At 41.6% G+C, this 20,550-nt stretch overlaps 1 protein-coding gene across 4 annotated transcripts in view; it reads left to right on the top strand.

Annotated features, from left to right (window-relative positions):
* Positions 1–20,550, top strand: part of PLD5 (phospholipase D family member 5) — a 121,354-nt gene that overhangs the window by 64,180 nt on the left and 36,624 nt on the right. Inside the window, exon 1 of one of the 4 annotated variants that reach the window (XM_081945606.1) lies at positions 4,908–4,991. The exons of the other annotated variants lie outside the window; for them this stretch is intronic. Within the exon in view, the coding sequence (XP_081801732.1) occupies positions 4,989–4,991 (3 nt within the window). The 5' untranslated portion in view covers positions 4,908–4,988. Of the gene's footprint in view, positions 1–4,907; positions 4,992–20,550 lie in introns of those variants that run through there. 4 annotated transcript variants of the gene reach the window in all.

The raw sequence follows: 20,550 nt of genomic DNA, 5'->3' as shown, positions 1-20,550 counted from the left end.
CTACAATGAAAACAAAAATATGCCAGATCTAAAGGAAATAAATTATTCAGAGAACTGTTACCATCACCCAGTAAGGATGATTTTCCACTCTATTCTCCAAAGCCCCTAAAAACAAGGCAAAGACCTATGGATGGAAACCAATCAAGGAGAGAACCAATCTAGAATTAAGAAGAAATTTTCTGACAGTGAGAACAATTAATTAGTGGAACTGCTTACCTCCAGAAATTGTGGATGTTCCATCACTGGAGATTTTTAGGAAGAGTCGTCTGAAATGATATAGGGTCTCCTGCTTGAGGAGGGGCTTGGATTAGTAGATCTCCAAGATCCTTTCTAATTCTGTTATTCTATTTATGTATTAAAATGTCTCACCAGAGAGAATTAGGGTTATATAATAAAAGAAAGCCTTGCTGTAATTTGTGTAACGGATTGTATTATTTTATTCTTGTTAGTGGCCACTAGAGGGTATATATAAAGAATAAACAAAACAAATCCTTTGAGGAATAGAAAAAAAGGAATTAATTCATTTATGCTGGTTGGTTGATTGATTGAATGCATATTGCTGAGTTGACCTAACAAAATCTCTTGGCAGGTTGCCATTCATTTCTTTATTTATTTTTAAAAGCTTATACAATTTGTGTTATTTGCTTTCTCTCTTATGTACAGAAAGTAAATTGCCAGTCTTTAGCCTTTCAGCTATTCTGTTTTTGTTTGCTTAAGCTGCTGCTAATCATTCTGTTATCTGCCCAGTGATCACTACCTGTTGTGTTTCAATGCCTTTCACTGTTCAATGCCATTCCATTTTGCTCTGATTAAAATTAGTCTTTTTTTTTTTTAGTTAAAATCATGCCTATTCTTTTAAGCAGGTTAAGGTAACTTTGGAAGTCATGGAAAAGCTAATATAGATCACAGCTTTTGCAATATCTTACTATCAGCAAAGCATATCTCTGCTGTTAATAAAGTTTACATGTAAGTTTACATATCAAAATAAGTATCAATCTATATACAGAAATAGACAGATTTAGTGTGCATGTTTCAGAATTTTGTATTGCCTTCTTCCTGTTGTATCTGTGTGTTTGTTTTTGTGTGTATATGCATTTGTATCTGTGTGCATCAGATGAATAATACCACTATATACTACAAATAGTTTCTGAATAGCCTTCAAGTCTTCATGTAGAACAGAGAGCAATGTTCTAATTTAGAAGTCAGCAGAATCTGAATACTTGCAATTAAATCTATCGTCAAGCAGCACTTGAGGAACCAAGCAATGTTAGAAAAAAAAAAGATATTGGTGGATATTAACATCCTCTGCCTATAAATCTCTCTCTTAGGGGTTAGGTTATCTCATAATCAAGGCACGGTATTTCCCCAGTTAACATATTGTCAAGGTTCCGATTGACGAACCCAACACAGCAAGCACTGACAAGATGATCCAATCCTTTAATGCAAAGCTTTATTGAGTACATCATTTCAGCACAGCATGAAAGCAAAACCAGCTCTACTTAATTCATGCAGTTTTCATATAGTTAAAGAATAGTTTTTCCCCTCCTCCCCGCTAGTACAGTTCTCATCCAATTAGGTATCTGGATATTGTTTTAGAAATGGTCCAAGTCTTCGTGAATGATCTGATTAGATGACCTTGGTCATCTAATCAGCATTCCAAACCTGGTCTTCCCTCCCCCCTTGGTATTGTGGCAAGGTGAGAAGCGAAAATGGCTGCCACAGCAAAGCCACACTTTCAACTTGACAGATACTATTCTGTAGTGGGCTTCAGTAGGCAAGAACCAGACCAGCATAGCTGCAACAGCATTTATTGACTCAAAAATGAAATTGAGGAACTGCAGGCAAATTCCTGTGTTGTATACTCTAGGCCCACAGGGCCTTAACCAATCAGAGAACTAGAAAAAACCTTCCCAAATATAAATGTTTTAATTTTCCCTCCAAAACAGATGGGGTCATCGAAAGGTTAGTTTCACTTTAGGATAGTTAACACAACTATATACATTCAATGCATAACAGATACTTTATCTCTGCCTGCACTGACTGAAATAAAATGTATTTTTCACTAGCTCATAACAAATTTCAGCAACAATTCAAGGAATCTGTTTTTTTTTTAAATCAAGGTTTGATTTTTTAAAAAAGGAAGAAAAACTGTCATCTTCCCTACTGATTATACCTAATCCCGTTTGGACAGATGATTGGAGTGATTCCATACATGTTGGCAGAATTGAACCCAGTTCAGTAGCATAGCATTAAAGGAAGTTGCATTAATACAGATTCTATAAGAAGGAAATATTTTTTCACCATTGACTTCTGAAAATGGACTTCTGGAGCTACTCTTCAGAAAAAAGTGAAGCAATCACAGAAATCTATTTTTAACCCACTGTCTTAATTTTCATGTTTAATCATGCTGAGATGCCCAAGACCAGCAAGTTATTTTTTCTTCTCATACTGCAGATAGTAAGTTCTATATTGTATGTCCTGGAATAAGACCAAAAATCAGTCTGAAATGGATCTAAATAAGTGGCACTACCAAGTGCTGTTACTTTGTCACTTTGTTCTGCAAGAGCACCACTTTGGCCCTTTGAACAAAATCGTGTATTTAACTTTTCTCTTATTCCTTTATTATAGCTTCAGGAATGTTATTCTAGAGGCACTGGAGAGAATTCATCAGTGCATCCTTGTTTACTGAAGCCACTGAAGCATCCAAATGCAATTTTCAGCACATATCGTGTGATAAATATTTGTTTCATCAAAGATATTTCTTTTAGCATAGAAAGTAAGGGAAAATATTAAAATTTGAAATAGTTAAATCTTTTTTAAGGGAAATATTTTCTTCTGCTACTCCTAGGAAGAATTGTAAACATTTGCAGAGTGTGCCTGCTTTTGTGCTGAATGATCAGGACAAAAAAATAAGAAGCTTTCTAGTCCAATGCATAAGCAAACAATAGTTGTGGAAACCCTTCTGGGATCTTTGGGCATGCACATTTGTCTGACCACAACCACATGGTTTATTGTTTTTGGTTTTGAACAAATTTAACACACTGTGCTTAACAAATGTTTGGTTGTTATTAGTAAAATAACAAAGCCATGCAGTTCTAGTATATTGTTAAAAAAATTGCCTCTCTTCATGGTTTTGCTTTTAAGGGGTCCTTTGCTTGAGCCTTCCGAGAAGGTGAATGCTACTTCTTCAGAATCCTAGAAGCTATCAAAGGAAGTTCAAGTGTACGAATCACCATCAATTATGGAACCATGCTTGTATGTTGATCTAGCAGCTGAATTGGGGGAGGCAAACTGTAACCTCTAAATGTAGAAAGAAACATGCTATCAGACCTGTACAAAGAAATGTAGCTCTTCAGAGCCTGGGAGATGGGGAACAAAATGGAATGTGAACTTCATTTTGAAAGAGGAAGAATGGCTGTGGATGGTTAACTAGAAACAGCAGAAAAGAAATGATATATCATTGTTGCAGATATTTCCTATTATGAAATAAGGGAACACAATGAGAAGCCATTGTGGTTGTGTTCATTGTCCTATGAATTTATGTTGGGATACTGAGGGCAACCAGAATAATTTTGGTAGATACATTGCTATGAAGACTTTCTTGGAATGATGAATATGAACCTAGTTATTCCTTATCTAGGGCTAAGTAGAAAACAACAGCATTGGAGGAGAGGAATTCCTAGTGAATAAGAGAAGAAAGTGACCAATTTGGAGATTGAACGTTCAGAGCTTCTCTTAGATGTTCTAAAACCTTGGTTTTAGGGAAATGTGGTTTTTTTGTTGGTGGGAGGAGAAGGTTTGTTGTTTCTGAGATGTTTTGTGCAACAAGTGTATGGAGTAGATCCTTTACATACACTCCTTTCCTTAGATTCCCTCTCTCTCTCTCTCTCTCTCTCTCTCTCTCTCTCTCTCTCTCTCTCTCTCTCTCTCTCTCTCTCTCTCTCTCTCTCTCTCTCTCTCTCTCTTTTCAGAGAAAGAGTCTCCAACAAGGTATTGTTTTGCATTCTGTCTTTTTAATTTGAGCAGGCTATTTAATATGGCTTAATCAGTGGTGGAATTCAAACATTTTACTACTGGTTCTGTGGGCGTGACTTTGTGGGTGTGGCAGGGAAGGATACTGCAAAAGCCTCATTCTCTCTCCACTTCTGGGGGAAGATACTGCAAAATCCCCATTCCCTGCCCACCCCACTAATCTGTTTTCCAGCTCCGTTCTCCTGTTCAGGGCAACAAAAGAAGATCAGGTGGGAGGCAGTGGGAGCGGGGCCAGCCTATTTGCTGGTTCTCCGAACTACTCAAAATTACCGGTTCTCCAGAACCTGTCAAAACTGGCTGAATACAATCTCTGGACTTAATGTCATAAAGCCTTTTGGAAATTAACTAGTTAATTTTATATTTTGAAGTGAAAGAAAGGAATTATATTGAATTATGAGTATTCTAATCATTTATTATATTCTTAAGTGTCTGAGTCATCTAATTGCTAGTTGTCCTCATGTTTAAATGTAATTTTTTAAAAAAGCATGGGGTAAAAAATCATGATCTATTATTATATAACTTCATATTTTGCCTCTGGCAAAACTATTCCATTTTCTGGCTTAGTTAGAGAAATCATGAACTTGGGAGCAGCCCATGTATGAGGTCATAGGTTATTTACAAATCAGGATTTGGATAGGTTGCAAACATTTGTGTAATCACGTAGACTGCATAGTCAGTTTTTAGATGAAGCTTCAACACTGTATTTTTATACAGGAAGGAGATACACAGCCATCCTTAACTATGCTGTATAAACAAAGATTTCTGTTGCAAGCTCTACTTTTTATATCCTGATTGGCTGATGAATTTTAAAGCAATATGGCTAGCAATTGAATGACTGAAATGCAAGCTGCATGGATACATTTTCCACATATCTCTGTGCTTCTTATATCTCTGGCTCCTGTGAATAGTACTGCGGCCACAGCTCATTTGATACTGCTGCAATTTACAGAATCAGAATGGTAAGATGCTTTTCATATTTTTCCCATAAATTGTTGGTATTTGAAATGCAAAATGCTATGCAGTAGAATCTGCTAGTGAGAACAACAAAGAGTAATTAATTAAAGCATGGTGCAACTGAAAATCAGTAACACTATCAATGTTTTGTTGGCAAGGCACAGCAAGTTGGTAACAAACATACTATGGTCCTGATCATATACATTTTAACAGAAGCCTTTAGGGAATTGTTTAAGAAAATATCTGGTGAATATAGACTTATGCCATTGGTTGTAAATAAAACAAGTATTCAAAGATAGTACTGATTTACATACTTCTAAAGGTTTGATTGCATATGTTGTTTGCTGCTTTTGGATCACTTTGAATGAGTTTGTTATATTTGCTTGCCATTTATAACATCTTTAATAATTGAAGTAAAGCAAAGTATACTAAATCAATAAATAAGATGGACAGTTTTACTTTACTACATTTAGAAATCAGCAAAAGCAAGAAATCAGTATTAAGTGTCTCATTAGGGAGGTAATGCTTGTCCATTTTTTGAATCTTTAGATTAGAGACTGGTGTGCAGGTTACACTGCTTTTCCCAATTGCAAAAGTATTGATCATTTTTTTTTAAATTATGCAAACAGCCTCTTGTCTGAAAACCTTATAACCATTATAATAGTTTATCAAAATCACGAGACTATTAGGGAAAAAGAAACATGCTACAGTGAGCAATATGTATTTGATTATTTCACATATGAAAAGGATATTTTACCGTTTGTAATTGAAATAAAAAAGCAGCCAAGGCATGTTTTTTTTTAGCTGAACAGATATATTGTGCAATTTGCCAGATATATTTTTCCCAAATAAATTGGACAGTAAATTTACGCATATACTTATGTGCCTTGGACTGTTTGGTTTCAGATGTGGTTTTGATAATCCTGGAATTAAGATGCCCAAATAAATCAGCTGATATACAGCATGGTATGATTTGGTTCAGAAGTCAGGTCTGTAACATCTTGCTAATAGCTTCTGATATGAATAGGAAAACAGCTTGTTTGTACTCCATCCTGTTATTCAGGCACAAACTAAGCTCTTGAAATTGTTTATTCCAAATCCACATGACTTACTACTCATCATAGTTTGAATGATTTCATTTTTCCTATTTGCACAGTCCATTTTATACAAATGATTCTGTAATTATTTTATTTAGTGTCTGTCATTTGTTTATTTCTGTCATTTCTGGTAACATATTCAGTACATATTCATTAAAATTATTGAATATTAGTGGGGAAAGTTGAATTATGATTCTTAGTTGTATTAAATGATGGGATATGTAGACATGGGCAGCATATAACTGCTTTTCAGGATGTCGTAAAATATAAGTAACACATATAATGGAATACCATACTATTAAGTTGAGTACACCTTAATATCTCATCCAAATATAGGCCAAGTTAATGTGACTATGTCCTAGTTAGAAACCATTTGAGTTCAGCCTGCGTGTTTTGTCATATTTTTTATTTAATAAAAGAAATCCCAAGTTAATTCAAACTTTCATGTGTTACTTATATATTTAATGACTTTTATACAGTGTTTTGAAATATTAAAGCTTGTGACAAAGAAGTCAGGAAATGGTCCAATCTTAATACACAAATGTAGGGAAACAACATGTTTGGAAATATTTTGTAGTACCGAGTAACAAAAATATAGATAGCATTTATAAAATGACGTACTATTATTCAAGACAGTGGAATATGTATGTATATATATATATATATATATATATATATATATATATATATATATATATATATATATATATATATATATATATATATATATATATATATATATATGAAACATTCATCTGTGTAGATAATGCGTAGATAATGCAAATGGGCATTACTGTTTCTTCAACATGACATCCAGTAAGATGTAGTTTTATAATAAACATCTAGTGTATGATTTTTTTTCTGTTGCCCTCTGCAAAACAGAATTTTCTTTCTATTGTATTTATTATATTTTATTTATCCAATTTCTATAGCATCCACCTCACCTAAATGGTTTACAGTCCATCATAAAATCATGTAAAACTGTGATTAGAAAGCACAGAACAGAGCTAAGAAATAAAGTTAAAACGTACAGGTTTAAAAAAAACAGTTAAAAAGTTAACATGGCTAAAAGGTTAATAGGAGAGAGGGATCTGTCATCTCCTGGGTTGTATAATATTCTTAGACCCCAACTTTTAACAGGCAGAGCCAGGTCTTAACACTCTTCCATAAGGCTTGCTTTACCTTTGGGGTAAGATTTACTATTCTACTCATGTAGGTGCAATATTCAGAAACAGCCCCATATATAAGGAATTTGCACCATTTGATACCATTCTCTTGTGTACGTATTATGCGTAATCTACTTACAAGATTCAATACAATTTTGTTTTGTATATAGATTTAAAAACAGGAATATCCCCCAAATATCACTCCTCCTTAATATTATTGTTTTAGTATTCCTACATTTTCAGATTTATTACTTACTGTTTTACCATTATGCTTACAGGAATAAAACTTGTACTGTGGAAGTCTGGGGGGGGGTTACTATGGTAACCAACTCAAAACCTGACAGGGAATACTTTTAATCTCATTCTTGGGGGGAAAGAACAAAAACAATATTCTTGATTAGGGCCAAAAAGAACATAATCTTAAGCAGAGAAAGGTTTTAATGTTAAATTATATAGAATATTTTATAACCTATGTTAAATTATATAAAGCAGAGACTCTCAGTATAGTTTTATATTAAAAATATAGCTGAAAGAACATTGAGAAAGGCAAATTGGAACTTGTAAGCGACATTTAATATTTCAGTTAAATACCTATTTATCTTTGCTTTGTTTTTATTGAACATGAATATGCCAACCAAAAAGACTAATCAATTATATTAAGATTTAGAAATATACAAAAGCATCATAATTCACATGGTGTTAAATTCTTTTCTTACATTTATGCACATAACATTGTTTTAAAACATTTCATTTAATACATTTATTACTAACTGTAGTACAGTGGTCCCCAATCTTTATGGTTTGGTGGCCTGGTGAGGGGGAGAGGGGAACTGAGCTGCAAAAGTGGTGGGCTGGTGTGCGTGCAAACTGGCCCTTTGTACACACCAGCCTTCTGCTCATGGAAGTCAAGCTGCACATACACATGTCCCTGTCTACTGCTCATGTGGACCATGGCCTTGGGTTGGGGACCCCTGATGTAGTATATCCATCAATCCAATATTGTTCAAACTGAAACTAGGTTGGCTCTCAAGGGAGATCGAAAGTAGAAGTAAGTAAATTTTCTGACAGTGAGAACAATGAATCAATGGAATAGCTTGCTCCAGGAATTGTAAGTTCTCCTGCACTGGAGGTTTTCAAAAGTATACTGGACAACCATTTGACCAAGATGCTATAAGGTCTCCTGCCTTGAGCAGGAGGTTGGACTAGAAAACCTCCGAGATCCCTTCCATCCCTTTGATTCTATGTTCTATATTTTATTGATTGCATTTGGGCAGTTTACAAAGTTTAAAAAAAAGAGTGGAAAGGCAATAAAAGATAACCACATAAAATTTTGCAAACTCCGGTATTTGAAATAGCCCAACACAGAGTTTATCAAGGCATAGATTATGTAAGTTCAGAAAAGAGAGATGGTGTATAAAAGAAAATAAATAAAAATGAAAAAGGCATGTAATTCATAACAGCCTTTTGAAAGTTGAGCATTCAGCCTAATTCAGGAAGTTTCACAAGTTACAGATGATTATTTCAGAAAAAGCATGAAATGCATCAGCTGTGAAAAGTATAGCACTGTTATATATCAAAAACATTTCAGAAACCACCCATAGACTATTAAAGCCACACAGCATCATTGTAGCATAAACTAAAGCCCTCCAAAACATCCTAAGAAAACCAAAAGATCCAGCAGCCCCAGAAAAAAAAAAACAGGAGTTATCTACAACATATGGTGTAAGGACTGTAACAGATACTGTGCAGGACAAACAGGCAGAAGACTAACAGAGCACATCCATGAACACTAGCAGTCAAAATACATGATTAAAACTCCTTAATTTCACAACATATGAAAAGACATCATTTCAAATAGGATACTATGAGCATCCTTGACCAAGCCACGTCCAAAAATTCTAGAGAATTCTTGAAAGCCTGGTACTCAGACAAATCAGCCATCAACAGACATAAATAATATCTACAAGCTATTCAAAGAAGCAATTAAAAAGTCAAAAAGGAAACAAAAAGACCAAAACACCTCCTCACCAGCAATCCACACCCAGATGAGCTGAGTTTAATACCAAGATTAACCCTAGATCAGTAGTCTAGAAATAAACAATATCCCAGTCAAAGAACTGTCAACTCACAAAAACAAGCTAACATTAAACAATAGGAATAATCAGGGATACTCCTACCAACACTGATAAGATAAACAACTAGTATATATAAATAGAGAGCAGGCTCCACTCCTAGCACAGTTCATATTATCTAGTTTGGTAATGTAGCATGTGAAGACCCCACATAATCCCTTACTCAAATTTACCATCAATATACTTTAGAGTCAGGTCCCTTACCCAAGCTTTTAATGACTTTATATGAATGTTCAGGAGTACGTTCAGTACTACTATACATTTGTTAGAGCTATTCAACAGGTAAGAGTCAAATAACTCACTATAACTATGTAACATTAAATGGCAGGCAGTTAGTGATAAGAGCTGTGGTGGCACAGTGATTAGAATACATTACTGCAGGCTACTTCTGCTGACTTCTGGCTGCCAGCAGTTTGGCAGTTCGAGTCTCACCAGGCTCAAGGTTGACTCAGCCTTCCATCCTTCCGAGGTCGTTAAAATGAGAACCCAGATTGTTGGGGACAGTTGACTCTGTAAACTGCTTAGAGAGGGCTAGAAGCGGTATATAAGGCAAAGAGCTAAGGGCTATTAAATAAGGCAAACTCAGCTATAATTATTATGGAACAATGGAGTTAAGGAACATAGAGGTAAATTTTAAACTTTCATATGATGATGTTACTCAGTTATTCAGTTGCTTTTCAGCCTTTGCAACCTGATGGATATCATTTCACAAGGATCATCTGCCAATAACTGTTTCCTTCTTGTAATTCATATTTGTGTCATCAGTGATAGTATCTAGTAACCTTGTCTTCCAACAACTTTCTTTCATTCCCCATCCCAAGTATTGGGGTTTTCTCTTGAGTCTTTTGCCTTTGCATTATGGTTCTAAAATGTTTAAACATCAGTATCCTTACTAGTGTTTCTTGCAAGCAAGCCAGTTTTGTGTTGTTTTAGTATTGTAATATTTTGCTTCCTATGGTCCAAGATATTCTCAACCGTTTTTCTCCAGCACCATAAATCAAAGGCATTAATTTATCTTGACTTGGCCTTTCTGATGGTACAGTTTTCATAGCCATATGTTCCAACTGGGGAAAATATAGTTTTTACAATTCATGCTGTTATTGTTAGTGTGATGTCTCTGCACTTGAATATTTTGTCTAGATCTGTCATCTTTCTCACAAGTAGCAGATGTCTTTGCATTTCATGGCTACACCATCACCATCCCTGTGAATTTTTGAGCCTAGGAAGATAAGTATCAGCTTCTTTCTCTGCTTATATCCATTGTTGGCATAATTTTATTTTTTAGTTTTTTTAAAAAAAAAAACCATTCAGCAGCAGACCGGTTTTTGCACTATTCTTTTCATCTTCAAGAAGAAATTCCTTAAATCTTCTTCACTTCCAGCAATCATAGTGGTATAAACAGCTTTTTAAGGTTGTTGATGTTTCTTCCAGAAATTTTAATTACAATTTTATTTTTTCTAACCGGCATTTTTCATTACATATTCTGCATGTAAGTTAAATAAATAAAGTCATTGTGTACAACTTTAGTACTTTTATGATTTAACTGCTCCATTAATTGCTGTAAGAAGTTTCCTGGATATTATACTAATTGTTCAATTGGTCCAGTACACCTATAGTTTTAAGAGTGGTTCACAATTTGTTGTTGTACCCTATGCAGTCATTTTTTAATATGTTTGTTAACGTTATAAATTTCAGTCCAGAGATTTTTAAACTTTCAGTTTATCAAATCTAATCCATTAAACTTATTCTTTATCTTCACTGCATAATCGAAGGAAACATTGCTGATGTTGCTTCTTGTGAATCTGGTGACCTTATTTCTTTTCTTTAGTTTGAATTTTGCAAGAAATTAATGGTCTAATCCACAGACAACATCTAATTTGGCTTTTGCTGACTGAACAAAACGTCTCCATCTTTGCATATAGAGTCTAGTGATAATCATGTTAAGAATTTGTTAGAAGGTAGTTATTTTAGGTTGTTCAAAGAAGGAATTGGTTATAAATATTGAATTTAATTTGCAGAAGCATGTTTGTCGCCTGCTTTATTTCAGATGATGTTTTCCTTTCAGATTAAGCATTCCAGTCTGCTATAATTAGCATGTTGTCTTTTTTCTTTCTGGTGTTGTGCTGACATAGTGCTGTGAATTAGCATAGAATTGTTCATCTTCTGTTTGCTTCATATCTATGGTTGGAACATTGTCTTGCAGCACCAAGTTGCCTTGGACTTGAATTGACATCAATCTGTGATTTTGGAAGTTAATATTTTAGTATGAATTTTGACATCCTTTTTTAAACCATTATTATTACTCTATTCTTCTATGGTTTTTTGTTCGCAGTAGAAGATCTACTGCTCTTCTGATGTGAAGTAGCACATTCCAGTTCATTTCAATTCACTGACTGATTCCTAAAAGCAATGTTCAATCTTGCCATTTCTGCTTTGAATAAGAGCTAGATAGCTTTAGAAAACTGAGGTTGAAAGAAAGAAATTAGCATATATTTCAGTACACAGATGGCAGTTTTCTCTACAGATAACACTTAGCTATAGAGGAGGAAATGTGTGGAGTGCATTTGAAAAACAATCCAAGTTCATTTGCAGTATAATTTATTATGTCTTCTGTCTTGCTATCAAAATAAATGCATCAGGCCAACCTTCTCCAAGCTAGATCCTTCCTGATGTGTTAGGATTGCAATTTCTGTTCCCAGCTGGCAGTCCTAATACTGCAAGAGCATAGCAGATGGGGGAAGGTTGCGTTAGTATTGTATATTTTCAATATAACTGCATAAATATGGCTAAGGGTTGTAATCATTTCAAATATACAACTTAGAGAATATCTTAGAGAAAGAATTGGTGACTTATGTTGGGTGAAGAATTTATATTTAAAATAGAAATTATTATTAAGACCTGGAAGAACAAGTATTTGATTCATGGTTGAAAAAAAGGAAGGAAGTCATCTAAGTTGATTTTTAAATTTTAAATCTAAATCCAAACCAACATATTTCAGTGTGGGGATCTATGTTTTTTTTTATTTTATCTCCAGTGTTATTTGCACTAACATGAAACCACTAGGATAGTTGTCCAGAGGTTCATCAATATACTTATATATGTATCTTCAAGTCAGTATTTGACTCCTGGTGACCGCCTGGACTAGGCAATATTCTGCAGGTTTCCTGGCAATATTTTTTGGGAAATGATTTGTGATTTCCTTCTTCCTAAGGCTGAGAGAGAATAAGATCACCCAGCTGGCTTTTTGTGAAAAGTGGGGCTAGAGCAGTGGTGAGTTCCTACCAGTTTGGACTGGTTTGGCCGAACCAGTAGTGGTTTGGCAGCCTGGGTCACAGGAATCTGCAGGGACCCAGGCCTGCCACACCCCCGAACTGGTTCTCCGGGCAGTGCTATATGTGCCGTCATCTTGTTTTTTGGTTCTGCGCATGTGCAGAACAATTTTCCAGTAGTGTAGAGGGAGGGGTCACAGGAGGGTTTTGTCACAGCCTGGTCCATTAGACTGAGAGAAATTCTTCAATCTTCCTCCTTTCCCATTGGCTCCCAGTTTCCTCTCAGTCTTTGGTCCAAGCACTGTGTATTTTTGGCTCTTAGGTAGGAAAAATTGTTTAAAATATTATTGCAGTTTTAAATAACTTGGTTGGATTGTGATTGGATATTCTAAATTCTAAAATTTATAGGCTGCGGCCCAGAGGACAGTCTCCCTGTCTGGGTGGTTGGGCAGGGCCCTTTGGGGCGATCTCCCTCCCCCTCCATGGGCCAGGAGTCCAAACCGGTCTGCGGGGGTGTCGGCCTCCAACCGGTAGCCTTGGGAGCTTGCAGGGCCATGTGAGAGAGACCTTGCTGGCGCCGTGGAAGCGCGCGAAGAGCTCCGTTTTGCCACCCACTGTAATTTGAGCCGCTGAGTCAAACCGCGCTGTCCCTGGCATCTATAGGGAGCGCGGCAGCGTTTGGAGCCTGCAGAGGCTAGCGAAGGCAATTAGAGGCACCAACTGAACTAAAAGGAGCCGCGGCGCTTTAAAAGAATCCACAGCTGCATTTAAAAAAAAGTTTAGGTTTCGGTGGCCATTTTGAAATGCGCCACGTGCGCAGGCCATGAGCAACCGTGTGGGCAGCTACCCACTGCAGAGACTCGTGAGCACGAAGAGGCTTCAGCAGTCCGGAGGCCCAGCAAGTCTGCCCAGCCAGCAAGTGATTAAAGTAATGTCGGAGAGACACGTGAGTGGGGTGATGGCAGCTCATTCTGAAGCAGGCCCTTCTCAGGCCCCAGAGGAGGCCCTTATGGAGGGTGGACAGGCCCAGATGGACAGGCCCAGAACCAGGGCTGCTACATCCAGGCCCCAGGCTACCCAGGGCTCTTCCAGGGCAGCCACTAAAGATGAGTTGAGGAGGCAGAGGGCCTTGGACAAGGCTGTGGCCAGGGCAGAGAAACAGGCACAGGCTTCCAGGCACAGATCTAGATCCAGGTCCCCAGTCAGGCCTCCTTCAATTCAGTCAGGCTCTTCTCCTAGGGGGTTCAGTCCCTCTTCTCCTTCACTATCCCCAGTTAGGTCACCTAGTGGCCCCAGGCAAGCAGTGTCTCTTTCCCCCCAGTCTCTCCATATCCAATTAGGGGGAAGGAGGCGGATCCATTAGAGGGTTTTTCTAGATCCTTTCATCGTACAACCAGATTAGCCCCTCAGGATCCGGGTTCCTTTCAGGAGGATCTTGAGGACTTAGAGCGTCTGCCTGAAAACATTAAGAGGCTTATCTTGGCTGCAATCTCTTGTGGCATCGCACAGAGGGATAGGGTTCCCCATTCCAGGGCCCTGGGGCTACTCAGACACCTGCATCAAGACATAACCAAAATCATAGCTGCCTCCCAATTCTCGGCAGATGCAACTTTGGATGCGGTGAGATTTTCCTCCAGCGCCCTGGCCACCTCTGTTACCTCCCGTCGCCTGTTGTGGCTCCACAATTGGCAGATGGACAATAAGGCTAAGTGGGGCCTGGCGGTGGCCCCCTATTCGGGCCCGAATCTCTTTGGGGAGGCCCTGGATCCAATATTAATTGAGAACAAGGAGAAAAAGAAGGTCCTGCCTTCCAATGCCAAGAAAGCGGAGGCCCGCCCAGCCCCTTACCGCAGGTCATCCTTTAGGGCCCCCGAACAGGATCAGCAGCAGAGATACAATTCCTTTAGATCGGATAGGCAGTACTCTCGCCCTTTTTATCAGGACCGGAACAGATTCCAAGGCCAGACCAGACAGCCCTTTCGAGGGGGGCGGCGGCTTCCCCTTCTGCAGGGGGAAGTGACTTAAACCCATTTCTTCCCATAGGCAGCCATCTGGCAAGTTATGCGGATCAGTGGGACGAGATCACCTGGGTCTGGGCCACTGTTCGACACGGCCTTTGGCTAGAGTTCCTCTCCACCCCACCCCCTAATGCTCTTCAGAACGTTCCCTCCCTCCCGGGATCCGGAACGCCGGCGCCTGATGGTTCTCGCCATAACACATCTTCTAGAGATCCAGGCGATAGAGCCCGTGCCATCCACGGAGCGCGGGTGGGGCCATTACTCCAACTTGTTCGTGGTTCCGAAGAGCTCGGGGGGCTGGAGGGCGATTCTGGACCTCAAGTGCCTAAATCAGTACCTGGTTTACAGACGGTTCAAAATGTCTTCCCTAAAGTCCATCCTCCAGGGCATCCATCAGGGGGATTATCTGGAATCAATAGACCTGACTGAGGCCTATCTCCACATTCCCATCCTTCCATCCCATCGCAAGTACCTGAGGTTCTCGCACGGGGACCTCCACTTCCAGTACCGGGCCCTCCCGTTCGGGTTGGCCTCAGCGCCCCACACGTTCACAAAGGTCCTGGCGGCATTGGTGGCTCACCTGTGCATGGTGCCGGTGAGATTACACAATGTGTAATTTTATAATATGTGTTTTTATTTATTGTACGCCGCCCCGAGTCCCTTTGTGGAGAGGGAGCGGCTAACAAATTTAATAAATAAATAAATAAATAAAAGACTCCAATGCTACCTAGACGATGTCCTAGTCCAGGTGAGCTCCCGTCCTCTAGTGTTAGCCAACCTTCAGCTCACCATCCTATGCCTACAGTCCCTGGGGTTCTCCGTGAATTTTGCCAAAAGTCACCTTTCCCCATCCACGCGAATCCTCCACCTAGTGACAGTGGTAGATTCAGTGTCAGGAATAGTCCAGCTCTCCCCGGATCGGTTGGCCAGCCTCTGGCGTCTGGCAGCCACGGTCCGCAGAAATCGGTCAGTTTCTATCCTGACCTTGTCTCAGCTACTTGGCAAGATGGTATCGTGCATTGGGATAATCCCGTGGGCCCATCTCCACCTGCGAGCTCTCCAGTGGGCCCTGATCCCCTTCCAGAAGAAGAAGATGAGCAACTCCCCCTGGTCCATCCGTCTTCCAGCAGAGGTCCGGATGTCCATCCAGTGGTGGCTATCACTGGTGCTACAACAAGATTGCTCGTTCTGGGAGCCGGACAGAGTGAATGTAATGACAGACACCAGCCTTTTCAGTTGGGGGGCCCTCATGGGCTCCAGGATGGCACAGGGCTGTTGGCTCGCCTCAGATCTCAGGCACAACATCAACTGGCTGGAGCTGAGGGCAGCGCGTTTGGCCCTCCGACAGTTCAAGGACCTGATCCAAGGGTGACATGTGTTGCTGCTGATGGACAATGTCGCCACAAAGGCACACATCAATCGTCGGGGGGGGGCACTCATTCTCGGGCTCTCCGGCTGGAGGCTCTGAAGATCGGTTCCTGGGCAGAGAAACACCTCGCTCCCTGGTCTCGGAACACATCTCGGGGGAGTCCAACCAGCAGGCGGACTGGTTGAGCCAAGTGACGCTCGAGAACGGCGAATGGCAGCTACTACCCGAACTGTTCCAGAAGATATGCCAGAGGTTCGGTACTCCACAAGTAGACTTGTTTGCCACGCCTGCCAACACGCAGCTGCCAAGGTTCTTTTCCCGGTTCCAGACACGCATGGCGGAGGGCTAGGACGCCCTCTGGAGCAAGTGGCCCCTGGGCCTCCTGTATGCCTTCTCCCCCATTCCCCTTATCCCGGGAACCGTCAGGAAGATAGTCTCAGAGGGGGCCCACATTATCCTGCTAGCCCCCTATTGGCCCAGGAGACCATGGTTTGAGGACCTGGTTCAGCTTTCAGTTTCCCACCCATGGAGGATTCCTCAGGAGTAGGTCATTCTGTGTCAGGGGATCCTGATCCATCCGGAGCCCCAGTGGCTCCACTTGACCACCTGGCACTTGAACGGCGGATCTTGAGGTCGGCTGACCTTTCTTCCAGGGTTATAGAGACAATAGAGACGTCCAGTCGGCCGTCAGCCACCCGGATCTATAACTCCACTTGGTCCATGTTTGTTAGATGGTGCACCCTGCGGGGTCTCTCTCCCACTAGGGCCTCGGTAGCCGATGTGCTGGTCTTCCTACAGAAGGGGTTGGAGGACAACCTGTCTCACAATACCCTTTGCCATCAGGTGGCCGCTTTGTCCACCGTCTTGGGGGGAGAGGGGTCCCACTCACTTTCTCATTCCTCCCTACTTAAACGCTTCCTCAGAGGGGTGGCGAATCTCAGGCCACCCCCCATCCATAGATTCCCTACATGGGATCTCCCTCTGGTCCTCAGGGAATTGACGGGGGCTCCCTTTGAGCCTCTCCGTACAGTCCATCTGAGGTTTCTTTCTCTGAAAGTGGCATTCCTCGTGGCTGTCACGTCAGCTAGACGGATTTTGGAACTGGGCGCTCTCTTGTCCAGGTACGACCTCTGTCTGTTCCATCAGGATAGGGTGGTTCTTCGCCTTGATCCCACCTTCCTTCCAAAGGTGAACATCCCTTTCCATAGGGTGCAGGAGATTATCCTGCCTAATTTCTGCCCGGCCCCTTCACATGAAAGGGAACGCCTCTGGCACCGATTGGATGTCCGCCGTGCCTTACGCATCTACCTCAGGCAGACATCAGAGGTGCACAGGTCAGAGGCCCTGTTTGTTTCTTTTCAGCCAGGGTCTCTGGGGGCCAGGGTATCTTCTGCAACCATTGGTCGGTGGCTGCGGCAGGCCATAGTAGCGGCCTACAAAGCCTCAGGCCAGACTCCCCCGACAGGCATAACGACTCATTCGACTCGAAGCACCGCAACCACAGAGGCATGAGCCACGAGGACCCCGTTCGAGGATATCTGTCGAGCTGGGCGTCCCCGACTCCCTTCATATGTCACTACTGCCTGGAGGCATACGCGTCAGCAGAGGCGTCCTTCGGACGGCGTGTCCTACAGCAGGTGGCGGCCGTTCCTCCTCCTGGGCCCTAGGAGTTCTTTTCCCTCCCTGGGACGTAGCTTGGTATGTCCCTCATGTGACCCCTCCCTCTACTCTACTGGAAAAAAGAACGTTGGTCTTACCTCTATCTCAAAAAAAAAGTTTAAATTCCTTCAGGTGGCAGCCCTCAATTTCTTACTAAACTTCTCATCAGCGGATGGAGTTCTCAATAATGATAAGCTGTAGGACAATAACTCAGTGAAGGTTGAGTCTGACAGCAGCCCTTTTATAGGGAGCTGTCAGACCCTTCAACCAATAGGATTAAATCTCTGTTCCCGCCGGAACAGGGGACCTTGGTGGAAACCACTGAAATTAGAGCAAGTATCTAACACTCCTTCCCTCTTGGATGGAACAATCCTACTTGTTACGTAGTCACACAGGTAGGCGGGCTTTTGGGTAGCTCTGCCTGACCTGCAAAGTACAGTAACAGGGGTTTCCTTGGACAGGTCAGATGGACCTGTTTGCTCTGCAGCTCCGCTTGGTGGAAGCTCCTGGAACCTTTCACAGGCTGCGGCTGGAGCTTCTAGAGCCGGTTCGGTCGGAGCTCGCTGTGGGCTGCAACATAACCAGATAGGTTTCCCGGTACCCTTGGGCTTGAGCTGGCCATGGAAGGAGTGAGTGTTTGCTCCATTTGGGTAGGGCTTTGGCTAACTCGTGCAGGAGTTAACTCTGGTTGTCTCTGGTTGGAGAGGTGGCCACGGAGTTGGTCAATATGCCTTCTCCAATTCCTACCATCCTCGAGCTCTAGAAGGTAAGAGCGAGGGCCGGTGATGCTTATCACTGTGGCAGGACTCTACAGAGTTCCCCTGGCGTAGCTGTCGGCGTATACCGAATCCCCTATGCTAAATGTCAGAATCTTGCTTGTGGAGTCTGGGGGCGATGAGGCAGAATAATTGGAGTGTAGCTGGCCTAAGTGGGACCTTAGCCGGTGACCCATGAGAAGCTCGGAGGGGCTTCTCCCTGTAGTGGCACTGTGTGTGATGTGCTGAATTAGCAAATAGTGGTCAACCCGTGTTTGCCAATCTCCCAGGCCCATCCTAGAGAGGGCCTCTTTTGCAGATCACACCATTCTCTCCACCTGGCCATTGAAGGCCAGATGGAATGGTGCGACCAAGGCATGCCTGATTCCCTGAGCTGCTAGGAAGGTCTCAAATTGCATGGCCATGAATTGAGGCCCATTGTCAGAGACCAAGACGTCGGGCAGGCCATGCATGGAGAAAAGTCTCCGTAGCACCTTGATGACTGCTTCTGCCATAGTGGAGGTAATCAAGATTACCCCTAACCATTTCGAGTAGGCGTCCACAACTATGAGAAATGTCTGGCCATGAACTGGGCCAGCAAAGTCAATGTGCACCCTAGACCATGGTGCTTGAGGTTGCTCCCACTCCTTACCGCGCCTCTCTGGGGGAGCTGGTCTGGACTCCTGGCACGGTGTACAGGTAGCCACACATTCTTCGATCTCCCTGTCCATGTTAGGCCACCACATGTAACTCCTAGCCAAAGACTTCATCCTGACAATTCCAGGATGCCCTAAGTGTAAAGCCTCTAATACTGCAATGCACAGTTTGGATGGAACAACAACCCGGTCCCCCCACAGTAAACAGCCATTTACAACCGATAACTCTTCGCGTTTGGCAAAATACATTTTGAAATCAGCCCCAACAGGCCCCTTGGGTTGTTAGATTTAGCGAGTAACCTCCTCTGCAGGTTAATGTCCCGCACGCCGCAAATTATGCGGTCCAGAATCAGCTCATCCAGGTCTCAGAATTTGCAGTACGCTGTGGCCTTGTGGAGCGCCGCAACGTACTCATTAATTGACTCGCCCTCCTTCTGGTTTCTGATGTTAAACTCATGCCGGCAAACATGCTTGGATGGCTTGGGTGCATAGTGGGTCCTCAGCATCTGCTGAAAGACGGACCAGGCAACTGATTGTAGCAGTGTTGGCTCAGAGAGGTCTTTCGCCATCTCGAACACTTCCCGGCCACAGTATCCGAGGAATATGTTCTTCTTGCGGCCTTCAGAAAGGTCCATGAGGTCTTTTGCCTCGAGGAAGCAGTCAAACCGTAGCATGTACGAGTCCCAGTGCTCGGTGACTGGGTCATACGGAGTCGGTGGGGCGTGCATGGCCATTTTGTGTTCAGAGGGCGATTTGAGTTTGCCGCTAATAATAATAATGATAAGCTGTAAGACAATAATTGTTAGATTGGGTACTGGATCGGCACACACAGGCTTAACGGTAACAACAGCTCTTGTACAACAAGTGAGAACAATCCAGCGAAGGTTGAGTCTGACAGCAGCCCTTTTATAGGGAGCTGTCAGACCCTTCAACCAATAGGATTAAACCTCTGTTCCCGCCGGAACAAGGGACCTTGGTGGAAACCACTGAAGTTAAAGCAAGTATCTAACAATAATAGTACATCGCTCCAAGGCATATGTGCTTTGAATTTTAGTATGGAATGGGAGCCATTCTTTATGCATCCTATGGCTATTATTTATTATGCTTCCCCCTCAAAAATTAACCTGAAAGTGTATGGGAGTGGGGGTGGTTGTGTTTGTGTCAGTTCTTCAGCACTATTATTTTTCTTTAAAGTTAGGATAATTGACAAAAGGTTAAAGTATTTTGTCCGTATTATGGCATACATAATGTATAGTAAAAAAAGAAACATTAACATGGTTGTGGTAAAACAGTCAAAACGAAGACAATGCTTTGCCTTTTTTGATGTGTGTGATACAAATTTGAGCAATTTTTAGATCACATCTAACTATTTTTAGACTGAACTATATAGTGTTTGCAATAACTGGAAAGATACTTGACTATTCTGATATCAATTTCTTCTTA

Source organism: Natrix helvetica (genome assembly GCF_964273705.1).
Source record: "Natrix helvetica genome assembly, chromosome: 2".
Classification (NCBI taxonomy): domain Eukaryota; kingdom Metazoa; phylum Chordata; class Lepidosauria; order Squamata; family Natricidae; genus Natrix; species Natrix helvetica.
This window is presented reverse-complemented; position numbering and strand designations above follow the sequence as displayed.